This window comes from Plutella xylostella, chromosome 12, assembly GCF_932276165.1.
Source record: "Plutella xylostella chromosome 12, ilPluXylo3.1, whole genome shotgun sequence".
In the NCBI taxonomy this organism is placed as follows: domain Eukaryota; kingdom Metazoa; phylum Arthropoda; class Insecta; order Lepidoptera; family Plutellidae; genus Plutella; species Plutella xylostella.
In genome coordinates this window covers 2,901,370-2,915,268 of record NC_063992.1, presented here as the reverse complement: position 1 = coordinate 2,915,268, position 13,899 = coordinate 2,901,370, and the positions used below count along the sequence as shown (strand labels likewise).

At 37.3% G+C, this 13,899-nt stretch overlaps 1 protein-coding gene across 14 annotated transcripts in view; it reads right to left on the bottom strand.

Annotated features, from left to right (window-relative positions):
- Positions 1-13,899, bottom strand: part of LOC105388446 (CUGBP Elav-like family member 1) — a 262,076-nt gene that overhangs the window by 71,932 nt on the left and 176,245 nt on the right. For 9 of the 14 annotated variants that reach the window (XM_048624510.1, XM_048624511.1, XM_038119470.2 and 6 more), the window contains 3 exons: positions 7,229-7,331; positions 4,416-4,536; positions 2,158-2,240 (listed from right to left, as the gene is read on the bottom strand). In XM_048624510.1, coding sequence (XP_048480467.1) covers positions 2,158-2,240; positions 4,416-4,536; positions 7,229-7,331 — 307 coding nt within the window. Of the gene's footprint in view, positions 1-2,157; positions 2,241-4,415; positions 4,537-7,228; positions 7,332-8,066; positions 8,245-10,702; positions 10,945-13,899 lie in introns of those variants that run through there. The other 5 variants (XM_038119471.2, XM_038119474.2, XM_038119477.2 and 2 more) reach the window with 5 other exon arrangements.

Here is a 13,899-nt window from a genome sequence, read left to right as displayed (position 1 = left end):
GTGGCTGTACCTTTGAAATCAGGCTCCTCCCATGAGATTAAAAGGTCCTTCTTGACGTACACCACAACCCCGTCGTTTTGGTTGAGGTTTTTGTTTGTAGATATAGGTAGAGAGTAGTCTTGTATAGTAGGAAGTAAAGCGTTAGATGCGCATAAAAGCCAGCATTCGGTAAGAACAACTACGTCACTGTCAAAAGAGATTCTATCGGTGAGCGTTTCGAAGCTTGAAAAATTACAATTTATAGAGCGAATGTTTTGAGTTAATATTTTTAAATAATTATTAGGGTTTGTGAGGTGTGACTCTGATTGTTCAGGCGCACAAACAAAAGTGTCTGATACAGAAACATTATCAATATCATCTAGTACATTTGTAATATTATCAGTAGCCATCGGTAACAAAAAGATTTAGGGAAAAATAGCGTAAAGGAAACACATAATGCTCGGAATTTTGTAGGGATGTAGCTGGTATGTTATCTAAAATTAAATAATTCCTGTAGAATGAAGCAATTTTATTCATATCGCAATACAGTACTTGATCGTAATTATAGTTTTTTGTAGTTTTGCAGTTGCATAAGTAAGGACATTGTATGAGACCTGAGTAGAAATAAAGTATAACTAAAGTTAAAAATGCATGCATAAAAACTAAAATATAAAGACCATTATTTTTAGGATCGCATAAACTACGCTCCAGTATTTTTTGTTGACAACTGTTTAAGATGGTATTCGTCCTTAACAATAATGTGAGGACCGTCCTTGTCTCTACGTAAAAGAATGCGTCCATTAGATACCCAACAAAATGCGTAGTTTTCAGCTTTCGCAAGAGCCCTGGCGAGAAAGTACAGTCTCTTGGTTGTTTTAGTTAGCTGTTCAGCTACGTAGATAGGTGTTTTTGGTGATCCTAGTCCTAGGTGTGACGAATTGAGCTTGTCTCTACCGTTTGCCTTGTTAAACTCTTTCGTACTATTTAGGATCTGGCTTTTGATTAAGGTATTTGAAAACTCCACTGTTACAGCTGAAACTTGGGTTTCTCTTTTCGAAGGCTGACGTGACACGTCTCTGATATCGTGAGGTTGAAGGGCGACGTTTAGAGTTTGTGCGAGTGTTTTTATAAGACAAAACAGGCTTTCCTTAGTTTCAGTGGGTCGCTTAGGAACGTTGCGTATCTCGATTGACGATTTAACAAGATTCTTGTCCAAGGCTTCCAGCTTGTCTTCAATCGTGCAGACCTGAGTAGCTATTTCGTTACGTTGTGACTCCAGACCTGAAATCTGTGCTTCTAAAGACGTTAATTGGCTAGACATTGAATTCATTGCTACCTCAATATCCTTATTAGTATCTTTGACGGTAGAGAATTGGTTTTTCATATCCAACATATGCTTTTCCAGGTTGTCCATTCTAGTATTTTGTGCGGAAATCAACTCCTTTATCATGTCTTTCATATCTTTTTTAATGGCAATGTTTTCAAGTACCTAACCATGGTCCGAGAAGTAGGACAATAACAATAGTTCAAGTTTATAATTTATCATTCTATAAAAATCAAGTGCCTAACAAATGAGGAAAAATCGGTATATTATGTATATAAATAATCTCTTTGTTGTTTATTTGTTACCCATTTTATTTGGTTTGTTATCAACTTACTATGTTACTGGCCACTTTGCTAAATTGTTTATGTAATATAGATTTCCAACTGAGGATTCTTTGTAAAGTAATTTCGATATTAAACTAAGGTATCTTATATTATTTGCTGATGAGATTGAGTTTCTTGTAATTTCTACGTACCTTTGGGGTATTAGTATTATCTAATTGGGTTCAACATTGTAAGTATTCATATTGAATTTTACTTTAAAGACAAAAAATCATATATGAATACAAATTAACATAGATTTACTGGTTGGATCACAAGTCACAAATAAAAGGTAAACATTGGGAGTACTTCCAAAGCTAAAAATTTACAATTAGTGCCGCTTAAACTTAAATTAACGGACCGGAAAATGGCATTCAGAGCCTATTTTAAGCGCGAAACAGGCGCCAATACCGGCGCGACGCGAGATACCAATGTCGGCGTAGATAGACCCAAAAAATATATCACAGCACTAATAAATGTTATTGCTTTAGAATCGCTCCCATGCATAGAATATTAAACATAAAACACACTTACCCCACTCAGTGTTTTGATATTGTGCAAAGCATCTTGCGCTTTCAACGCCGCTTTGCGCGTGAAAAACGTCACAAAACAGCACCCTGAAACAAAAGCGCACACAAATTGACGCAACACGCAAACGGACACACGAACACTCCTATTGTGTACCATCGGGGAATCACACAGTGGCCTATCATAAGAGCCAATTTCTCCATAGTCGGTTAGAGCATCACCAGGGAGTAGTGGTTGATTTTTCACACATCTGTCATGAATTTTACATTCAGATGACGTTTAATTTATAAATCAATCCCTGTTGGTTAGATAACCGACTATGGAGAAATTGGCACTAAAGCTTAGATCTGCTTGAAGCATGTCGTCTTTTCACTACAAATATACACGCTAACACGGCGACTTGCGCACGGGATATTGTTTTGAACGGCCGCACAGGCTTCCCCAATGGTACATTACAACGCGATAGACGGCTAATCACTTCTGGGAGTCATTTCAAAGTTGGCAAACTCATCTCTAGACTTATAAAGTCGACTTACAGGCTATTGCCGATAATTTTAAACATCAAAAAAATCTGACAACCCAAATTAAATTTACCGGGCGTTTTCAGGTAAGTGAGGTAAGTACTAATGCGGTCATTTGTGAAATTGCTCCCAGAAGACTATGAAAACACGATATATTAGTAGACGGAAGGTAAACTAACAGTCTAGCTCTATTATATGCACATGTTGCGCTATTACAAGCGTCGACAACGGTCTACGGAACAAAACAACATCGAGAAAAAACGACAAAAAAGCATTCGCATTGTGAAATTTCCCCGCAAAAATGTAGGTGGAGTTCAAAATGCAAATGCAGTTACAGTGTGCTTATAAAACCAGGTAGTACTGTATATTTACGGTTCAAATGACATACATAAAGTCAAACTTTCGCTCAACAAACAATACTCCATTTGAATGCAAGCTTACATTTATACGGGGACACGGGTTATTTCTCCATGAAGGCTAACAAAGGAGGTTTTTTCAGACAAAAGACGCCTCACGTTGGGAAACAAACAGAAATATAAACATGGAATGAACTCAGGGCATTGTTAATACGAAACCACGCTTGCAACGGCATCTTGTCATACTTTATTTAGACTCGCCCTTACTCAACAAAAGCCCCGCGAGTTTAAAAACTAAGGCCGCTTTCACCATCTTGTTTTGCATTCTCTTTAACCCCTGACCAAACAGAGCCGGAGCTGCTCGAGTAATCTGTATGTTCCAGACATATTTTGTGCCAGAATGAGGAATTTCTATATTAACCGACTGAAAACGTTTCTACATTCATTTTACAGAGTACTCGTAATACATGACGGATTGAGTTTGACCTTTTATAACTACGCTTCAGGACAATTTTTTAAATAGTCTGATAAAATCTGAGGAATAATTAATTTTGCTGCAGTCGTGTCTGAAAATCTATTGATAGAAAGTGCCAACAACTAAATTATTCCTAATCTATCAACTTATCTTCTTAAATATAAAAAACAGCGCTTACAGACAGCTTATAAAAACACAGTAAGTTGTGTATATTTTCGTTACAATTTCTATATTTTATCTAGTAAAATGTCATAGTTGTGAAAGCCGAAATATACTAAATGTTATATTGCGTACAGTCCCAGTGTTTAATGTGGATGGAATAAGGTAGTTAAATTAATAAATCCAAAACCAGTCGCTTCTGGGATTTGTCACGAAAATAACAGACTAAAATTTAAATTTATTTGTTTGCGAGCATATTCGTATTTGTAATAGTTAACTGGATATAATCCCTGTGGGTCCTTCATTCGTTTTAAATCCCAATGTATTGTTCGTATTTTATAACATTTATAACAGCGATGAAACTTGTATGAGTCTTCATATGAATTTGTGTATTCACAACTTTCAGACACCTAGAATTTGACTATGAGTTCTATCAGTAAAATAAGTTGATAATGAAGCTCATAAGTTTCACAACCAAGTCAATCCGATATGAAAATCTAAGGCATATGTGTGTGCCAGCTTCGTTAACCAACTATAACTGACCGCCATTCAAATTTGATCACAACCAAACGATTCCTAAACTCACAACTAGTCAACTAAGAAAACGCTTTTGTAACCTTTTATAGGCTCTAGGCAATATATGACCATCATATTTTGAATTTTATGACAAAACAACAACTACAAACAATTCTGCCTTGTAAATCTTAATAATCCCTCCTAGTTCCACCATTCAAGTTAACACGGGCCACAAACCTTTGCTAGCGCCTGTCACCTTGTCCCGCAGCACGTTGATCTGGTGCACGCGGCCGAACTCCTCGAACATGAGGCGCAGGTCATTCTCGTCCATGCTGCGCGGGACCTGGCCCACGAACATCTGGAAATGACGGGGAAAATGTTTGTGAGATTCAAGGACGGATAAGTATCTAAGGTATAAAGGGTCAAAGTGCTAGGTAATTGTCAGACGACGAGATGCAACATCGCCACTGCTGGTTTCTATGAGGTTTATTTGAGGTAAGCTGATTTTCATAAATAAAATTTATGTAGAAACGGCGTTGGCAATGCCGAAGGAGTGGACGAACTTGTGTGAATTTCTATACAAAGAATACTGAATCCGATGCGTCCGTTGCATACGATGCCGAAAGGTGGACTTATTTGTGATGGTAAATGTGCTTATTGGTCGTGGACCATATACGACAATTGCAACATTGCCACTGGTTTCTATGTTCGCGTTCATTTGGCGGCTTGCGACATGATGTTCAACGACAATTACATAGAAATACCTACTTAGAAACTAGTAGTGACGTTACGACAGGTTGTCTGCTACCACTTCATGTCTGGCATCGCCAGTTGGCACCATAAATGGAGAAAGAGTAAGGCCCATATTATTTTCCACATCAATGGTAAGTAAGCTATCCTTATAGGATCACTAAGTGCTGCATACGTCTACAACAACCACGTAGACATAACGCTTATGCAGCGAATCAAATTGCAATCTCTAATTAGGTAATAATTACACGACATTATTAATAACTTGATCAATCTCTGTGGAACGAGACACTCGGGTCCGCACTTGATGCATCAACATAACGCGGAAGTGGAACCTGATTGGCTTTGATGTAATATTCATCGTCAATTTATGCCGTCGAGCACACAAGAACAATGTCTGTGTGTAGAGTGTACAGTCGGCCATACAGATGTATGACCCCCTCATGTACTTACTTCTAGTTAAGTTATCTTTGCTGAGAAGCGCCACATAATAATACATATAATGCCACTACGTCGTAGCCCGTAGCAGATGCTACGAATCTGTGAAATATTTCCAAAATATTTTTTTACCGGTATGCTATGCCATTATCATAAACTGCTGCTGTGCGTATACATAAGTACATAACAGTTAAAACACACAGACACACACTATATTAGGTTCAAAACGAGTAAAATAACAATAAAATTAACTACCAATTCTGTGTTCGATTTCATTGAATAGCGAAAACTTAAATCGTGACAGTACGGTGATGATCAAAGGCATATAAGTAAGAAAACGAAAATTAGTTTTTGAAAAATATAAACTGTAGTAAGTATAATAAACCTAAGTTACTGAGGGTACCGATTATGTTAGTTAATAGGAGCATAAATATCAATATTGTGTAAATATTTACTGAAACACGTTGCGTTGGCATTTCATGCCAGGAATACGTATTACGTATATTCCACTGCCCTCATGTTTTCCTTGAGATGCCATATTTTATTCTGTGTCGTGCTAATAACAATATAAAATAATGATTCTGTACGCCAATAATATACTCAAGAAAATGCTATCATTCTGTTCCTTAATGCAATGTTCCCACGGAAAACTCTTCATGAAAAAAGCTAACAAAAAATCTAGGTCACATTATTTGTTATCATACCAGATACTTTACACGCTAAAATTGATGTGAAGAATTTTTTTGTATAACATAAGGGTTCCTTTTTTTGCTATACGGGTTCCGCAGTGCATATAAAACGTAGTTTTGATTATGTTAATTAAAATGACAAGTGGACGATAACCTTGCTATAGAAAGAACCCAAGAGAGATAAAATAAATTACTTCGTTGGCGATTTGTGAACTTGATTGTTTCTGAATTTATATTTTGGCAAGGTCCGTACAAGTACAGTCAGCATCATTAGTAGCTATAAACTTATGTATCTAATAAAAGTCTAACAAGACGCCTATTCATTCAAACATTGACGGTTTGTGAGTATCACAAGGTACAAAAGTGTATAGCTACTAATGAATAGATCAATGGATCAATGGACCGTAAATCGGGAGGTCGGTGGAACACACAGAATAGCACAGCTGCCACCAAACACCAAGACCCAGAATCGCGTGTTGAAATTATCTACAAATCAGTTTACTTTCCAATTCGACTACGAAACAAATTTAATGTAACAATCCTGAACTTAGCGGGCGAACATGTTTCGGATCAATTTAATACAATTCCGGAAATCCATTATCAAAATGTTCCCCGGTAATCTCAGTCACTTTGTCCCTTGAGACATGCTCAACACGATATTATTTTCTTTCAGGTTTTCAGTATACATTGTGTTTTTTGGCTATATAAGCATATAGATTAGGTACATACTGTAAATAATTGCAGTACACCGGTACACAGAACTATACATTTCGAAATCAATAATTACTATAACAAACTAAGATAGGCAGGCCTAAGTATTTACAGTCAACTTTATAACTAAATATCTAAAACTATTGTTCCTTACTAGGCCTCTCAATCTGATTGGGAAAATAGCCTGCGTGGACAAGTGGACCAATCAATGGGAAAAGTAGACTAATGGTTCCAGAGGGATTTTTCCTATGACCACCTACTAGTGCAATTTACTAATAAACCGTATTATAGGTTAAACCGTACAAACTCCTACTAGCCTATGACTTGACATATAATTAAAATACATGAATGCATGTATACTATTTATATCCCCTTTCCCTGGCGTTTTCGGGTCAGATTTTTCCAAACACATTTCCATTGTTACCCCGGCCAAATAGTAATCAGTATTATGCAGATACGTACCTTAATGTAATCGGGGTCGGGCATCTCCGTCTTCTCCTCATTGTTATTGTTATTGTTAATGTTGGTGCTGTTGTTATTGTTGTTTATGTTCATGTTCACCCCACTGTAACAAAGTAAACATCTTGTTTAACAATTAGCGAGCAACGCGCGGCGTAGGACCGCTTGTGTTCACATCAGGCATTATAGTTTCAGTTAGGTTTCAGGTCAAAGGTAAGCAGTTAAGGTACCTGGACGGGTTTCTTGATATTACGTAAACACGTTTTGTCATAAATAAGTATGTATATGGCAAAAACGAAACTGCCAAGCATAAAGTTCACTGACAATACAGTCAATCATAGCGCTGCATTATCTTTATGTTCTCAGTAGTGAAACTATAGGTATAACTAAATCTAGTTTGGTGACAAGTTAATCAATACAGTAGTACGAGTATTAGGGGTAAATAATTATCCCCTGTTTCTGGGTAGTTTCAGTTATATAACAATGCCGATTTCTAGTGCAGCAATATTATTCATAAATTGTTGTGATGGTAAATAAGCTGCTTTAATAAATGTAGAATTCTGACGGCTATTATATGGAACGGCTAGGGTACCTAAATAGGATCACAAAGGATTGCGTAATCGAGTGAAAAAGCGATGGGAACTAACACCCTTACAAAAACAAAGAAGTGTACGAGTATACCTAATGAAAAAAACTAGTGGCTGGCGGATCACCTTGTTAGAAATTTAGTGTTCCTAATTATATTAATAATTATAATTCAGCAGTTTGTTGTATAGCAAGTTCTTTAATGATTAAACATCTGAATAATAAAGGTGCACTATAACTAAATAGGTTAGAATACCTTGTTATTCTCGAGTAACGCCATACGCCATACTCGTAGCACTTGTTTGCCATCGCTTATCACTGATAACAGCACACACAGTCCGATTACAGCGCCTTATCACTCTCAATCAACAGTGCTGTTACTTCACTGTGCAACTATAAAAAACTACACCAAACTACTAGGTTATTCCACATTTTCATGTAAAATAATGCATGCGTCGGGTTTTTATCAATCTACCCTCGCGGCTTGCTGATGTCTCTGTCTTGTCGATGGCACTCGCAATGTTGCAACATTAATAATTTAGTTTGGTTAAGTATGCCTCGATTCTAATTCTCGAGTGTATAAAATTAAACATTTGATGATTACATTAAAACATTTTATTTACTTAGATTTAGGTGCAACTAACAATCATAAAAATACTTTCGTAAAGTAAATAACGATGATAGTGATAAGGCCCGAATACGAATACGAGTACTTGGGTATTTAGGCATGAAATAAAATTTGCTTTGCATTTTCAATATTCTCATGAGCTAATCTTTAAATCTCTGCAAGGACTTTGCGATAAATACTTCACACTGTTATAGAATAAATACTAAGGGTCTGTTCCACAATGTCTGGTTAGTGGCTACCTGACGGATAAAATACATGCTGTCACTTTCTGTTATTATTTTTTAGACAGTGACAGCATGTATTTTATCCGACAGGTAGCGACTAACCAGACATTGTGGAACAGGGGCTAAATATAAAATATTACAATAATACTGCTGTAGAAAGACCTAGAATAATTTTGACAGCTGGCAACATTGAGTCACAAGCGTTATTACAATTTTGGGGTAAAACGTGACATGTTAATCAATGGATCGATATTATAATATTGGAAATGCATCTGCCATTACGCTTATCTAACAGATAACGGGTTTTGTAATCTAGATATAAGTGTCCATTGTGTACTGAACTAACAAAGGGTATGATAAAAAGGGTTGAAAAGTAATTATCTTTATACGGCCGGCTTATTTGTATCCTATATAATAATTTAAATATAAATAAATAAAGCGTAATGTAAAAGTTGTATATAAGTATGCCTAAAAGGTTTTAAGATTTTTTTTAATTCGACGACTTTTGAAAATTTGCCTTTCCATAAAAAATTGTTGGTCACGTAACTTTTTTATTATGGGGAGTACATTTTCCAAAAGTCGTAGAATAAAGGTTGTCTTTAAATCCAAAGCAACGTAGTAGGTAGGTCCCAACATTAATATTTCAAGCAGGTACTTAATACTCAATTCCTGTATAATCATTTTCAGGAACAGAGTTTCAGGTTTCCCAATAATCGCCAGGCCTTATTGCATGCGGCGACATAGAAAGGGTGTTATGATTACGACCTATTATTTTAATGGGGACTGAAAATGTGGGGGGACTAGTTTTATTGACTGCCGTGTGTAGTACAGTAACAGTACAGTACGTTCATTATGACTACTTGGGAGTGCTCCGTTTATTCGTTAAATTATTATGGCCATAAAAAAATAGACACATGCTAAATTAGACAACGTTCGACAGTTGGCAGTCCCTTATAAATGTGTATTTTTTTTATTTCAACACATAATATTTTATTTATCAACAATCAATTTATCGATGAAATCTATATTTTTTGTTCAATATAACAATATGAAACAAAGTACAGTGATTGGTTGGATTTTATGAATTATAGGTAGTGCAGAGGTGTTTGTGTGATAATTATGGCCGCCTCATTAATGTAATGTTAGATTAAACAAAGGGGAAATTTGGACTTCAAAGAGCCATTTGAAATAATAAGTTACAGGCGTCCTTACAAAAAAACATGTTTTAAGAATTAACATTTCATACCTATTACTACATGATCCACATAATATGTAAATAAAAAAGAAAGTTCCAGATCTTTGGACAAGTTAAGTGTGTTATTTCTTCTACTGTGTCAATAGGACCACAATTTCAATACACCTATTTCCTTCCAACAAGTAGGCAACAAAGATTTTGATAAAAATCTTCAGCAGTTCATTATTTTTCGTAAACATTCTCAGTAAACATCATAGCATTACCTACGTGAGTAGACAGAAATGTAATATTGTGATAGTATCTTATTAGGGATACCTTTTATGGAAGCAGCTCTTTTATCTCGAGTGAGTGTATGCGGTCAACGGACGCATAATTAGAACACCGGAATTCTTTGTTGTTAGATAATTACAATACCTACCTAGGTATTACAATACAGCCTGGCAGGTGGTTAATTTATAATATTAGAAGAACTTAATGCGAAAGAATCCTTTGATGTGACTAATGCATTACTAAACTTGGTTTCATAAAACAAGTCTTGAGTCAATGACACAGCGATGTAGGAATTTAAAAGTTTACTCTAGCTGTGAGATCACTGTTTTCTGAAAATTTTGCTAAGCGAATTAAATGCACCCTACCCAGTCTAGACAGATTATCCCGTTATTACTGCAAGTAAATCTACGATGTAACGTGAGCGCTACAATCAATCTATAGCCTAGTTGCTGGGCTGCTGCTCGAGTATCGCAATCTCAGGATCAATAGGTATCAATATCACTCGAGACTCGGGAAGTCCGCCCGGCAGAGTCACAGTAGGTACACTACGGCTTATGGTTATATCTAGCACTTACTTCGGCTTGGAGTAGGGCGATGGCGGGGACATGAGCTTGTGGTTCCGGTTGGGGAGGCTCGGTCGGTTCGCGTTGCTGTCGAGGCCGCCGCCCGGGGATATCTTGCCGGCGAGCGCGTTCAGAGTGTGGAGCATTGCGGGCGGCGGCCGGGGCGGTCGCTGCAGCCTGGTCACGCTGCCGTCACGGCCTGGTCTGGAGCACCCTCGCCCCGCGCTCCGGCCCCCTTATCTGCAGATAAGAGGCGCGGGCCCCCACCCCTCCCCCGCCGCATCGCCACCTGACGTTATCACCGCGATAAAGTCCACGATTAGCACTGAGGTGACGCTACACGCCCGTCCGACTCAGACATGTCCTCATTGTCGCATCACTTGCACGTCACTTACATTTTTGCGTTTTACCGACACTGTTTCACTGATTCACTTGGTTTTTTGTGGCACCGGATCTAGAAAGGGAGCTGTTTGTTGAGGTATTTGCGCTCGTTAGTCGACGATAAAGTCGCGTCTGTCAGCGCCTGCAGAGAAGAGCGTGGCAGCAAAGCGCAGATCGTTATCACGTATAAAAACATAAGGCGCTTCAAGTCTCGGGGACTTTTTTCAGCGGCATTCATTATGCTCTATATTCAGTGTGCGACGCTTGCCCTATGCATAGGCATGACTATTTACTCTCTGCTTCTGAAGCTGCAAAGGAGCAACGGTTGGCTGAACGCGCTACAAACAAAGAAGTCTCATTTGCTTCAAAATAAAAATAATTTGTCCGTAAAGAAGCCGCCGAGCGCGTCCCTTGGGAGCGAAGAAAGCGTAATGAATACAAATAAACACAATAAATATTTGGCACAGAAACAACGCAGCCATTGCCGACTTGGCACCCGCGTAGCCACCTCAAGTATCAACTAGAGAATTATGATAATGGAATTAATATTAAGGGTGAAAGGTGCGGTTTTAAGATAAGGAGTCTGTTTATTATATTGCAGTTGGCCCAGGATTTATCTATAAAGAAAATTGTGTGTGTCACTGTGTAGAAAAGCTGATGGTAATTACGAACCAAGTTTTTATAGATTTACTTTAGTAAAAGAGATCAGATATTTAATTACTTTGGCGTAGTTACTTATCTAAATTGTACGTCAAATTCAGGGCTTACTTAGTTTATTAATTTCCAAGTATAAGATTTTTTTTTTTACTTGTTGTAAGTATTTTAAAACTTTTGATTTAAGGAATCGTATCAGAATGTTTAAATCTTAAGTGCGTAAAGTAATATCTTAAATAAATATAAAACTAGAACTAATAATTTCAGCACAGCCACACTCGCTGTCTATCAAAGGTCGTTTTGAAGGGTCTACAACGAAGTTTGCTTTAACTGAGGCAAATAATTTTGATGTGATGTTTACCTTCTTGTAGATCAAAGGACGAGGCAGTTTGGTTTCTCAGTCGTGAAAAGTTGTCGCTTGAATTCCGACTGCCAAAATAGTACGCAATGTCTGTTGTGACTACAAAAGAAATATTTTATTTCCTAATATTTATCTAACTAAGGGCGGATTCGACCAACGTCGAGTAACTTTTTACTCACGAGTAAAGTACCAGTTACTCGCGAGTAAGCAGATTTTGCATTCTACCAAACCTGAAACCAAGATAACTAGCTTATCCCAAGAATAAAATGTTATACCGCCAAAATTGACCGTGTAACGAGCTTATCCGAGAGTAATTTTGTAATGGCGGCAGCACATCAGCTGATTAGAAAACCGTCATAATGACATATAAACACATCTGTCAAAACATAAACAAAAGTACGTTAAAAGGCTCTTAAAAGGCAAAGTCTCAGAATAACAACAGCGAATAAAATTTTAAAACATAAACAATTTCATACTTTTATAATCCATTCAAACTAAGTTGGCATGTCATTTCTATTGCATGCTTTGTAACGCAGCTATTTTTATTTTAGTTGCATTACAGTTTCGTTCCTCGTTCATTCAATTTAATCATGGTATAACTTGGTAGAATGCAAATGTACTTATCCTAGATATTTACTCGCGTATAATTTTAATTCCGGTATAGTTATTCTCGTGTAACGTGATGTTTGGACGAATTCACCCTAAGTCCTTATTAAGTTATGTAAGTGATCAAAACCATTGATCAACTACAGGAAAGTGTTCGCACTGGGTTGTCGAAATAACTACCTTCAGTCGCAGTATAGGTGAAGTAACAAGTGCCTGTATCAATTTTTTTTCCTACTGAAGTTTCTAGGGATTCAGATTCAAGTCTATATCGTTAATATCATTTCAGTAGTATCTCGTATACTTTCCTATTTTGCAAATTACTTTCCTACATTCCAACAAAGCATCTAAGTATTACTACTAGTTATTATTCAGTGGTATTACCAAAGTCATGTGCACGTACACTCACGAGCAATGAAAAAGTTCCAGTGACATAATATGGAAGAACGTCAAAGGCAGGTGGAAATTTTTCAATGCTTGCGAGTGTATTTCCGCATTGACCAATGAGCTGCTACATCATTATGCCGGCACTAAGAGGTTGGATCGTGCAGCCAGAATGCCAATAGCTGACCGGCTTCTAGAGCCTCGAAACAACCCTTGGGACCCTAGCATTTGTACCCGAGGTACAATGTACCATCGGGGAAATCCAATGTTGGCCCGATTTCAAGTACGAGAGCGAAAATCGTGTGAGCGTGGAGGGTTGCTCTATACTCATGGAAAACAAACGAGAGCTGTCGTGCAATCGGCACGTTTAATACAACGAGATGGAGTCGTGGCTCCGAAACTTAGTTTTTCTTCAGTGAGACCTGTATGTTTGTAGTAAACACGCGGACTGTAGGCCGCCTAATTTATCATTTTTTTTATAGAAAACTTCACTTCATATAATATTATATTATGTATACTTTCCTTCTTTCCATAAAATATATTTTCCTTGCGAGCATACCAAGTACTAACTCCGAACGTAGTGTTTATAGGTTATGGGCAACTTAGCCCCGAAAGTAGCAAAGTACGGTTAGCTAAGTGGGGTAAAGAAACCTAAGTACGTATGGAATAGCTGATGGAACTAAATGTTCGCTTTAGGGCGCTTTCACACGCGACGATATCGTATCGATATGGTCACGGCACGGTGCTATAGGAAACTACTTTTTCATGTTATTGGAACTTAATTACCTAGTAACATATAAAAATTTCCAACATTCTAAGTATCTTT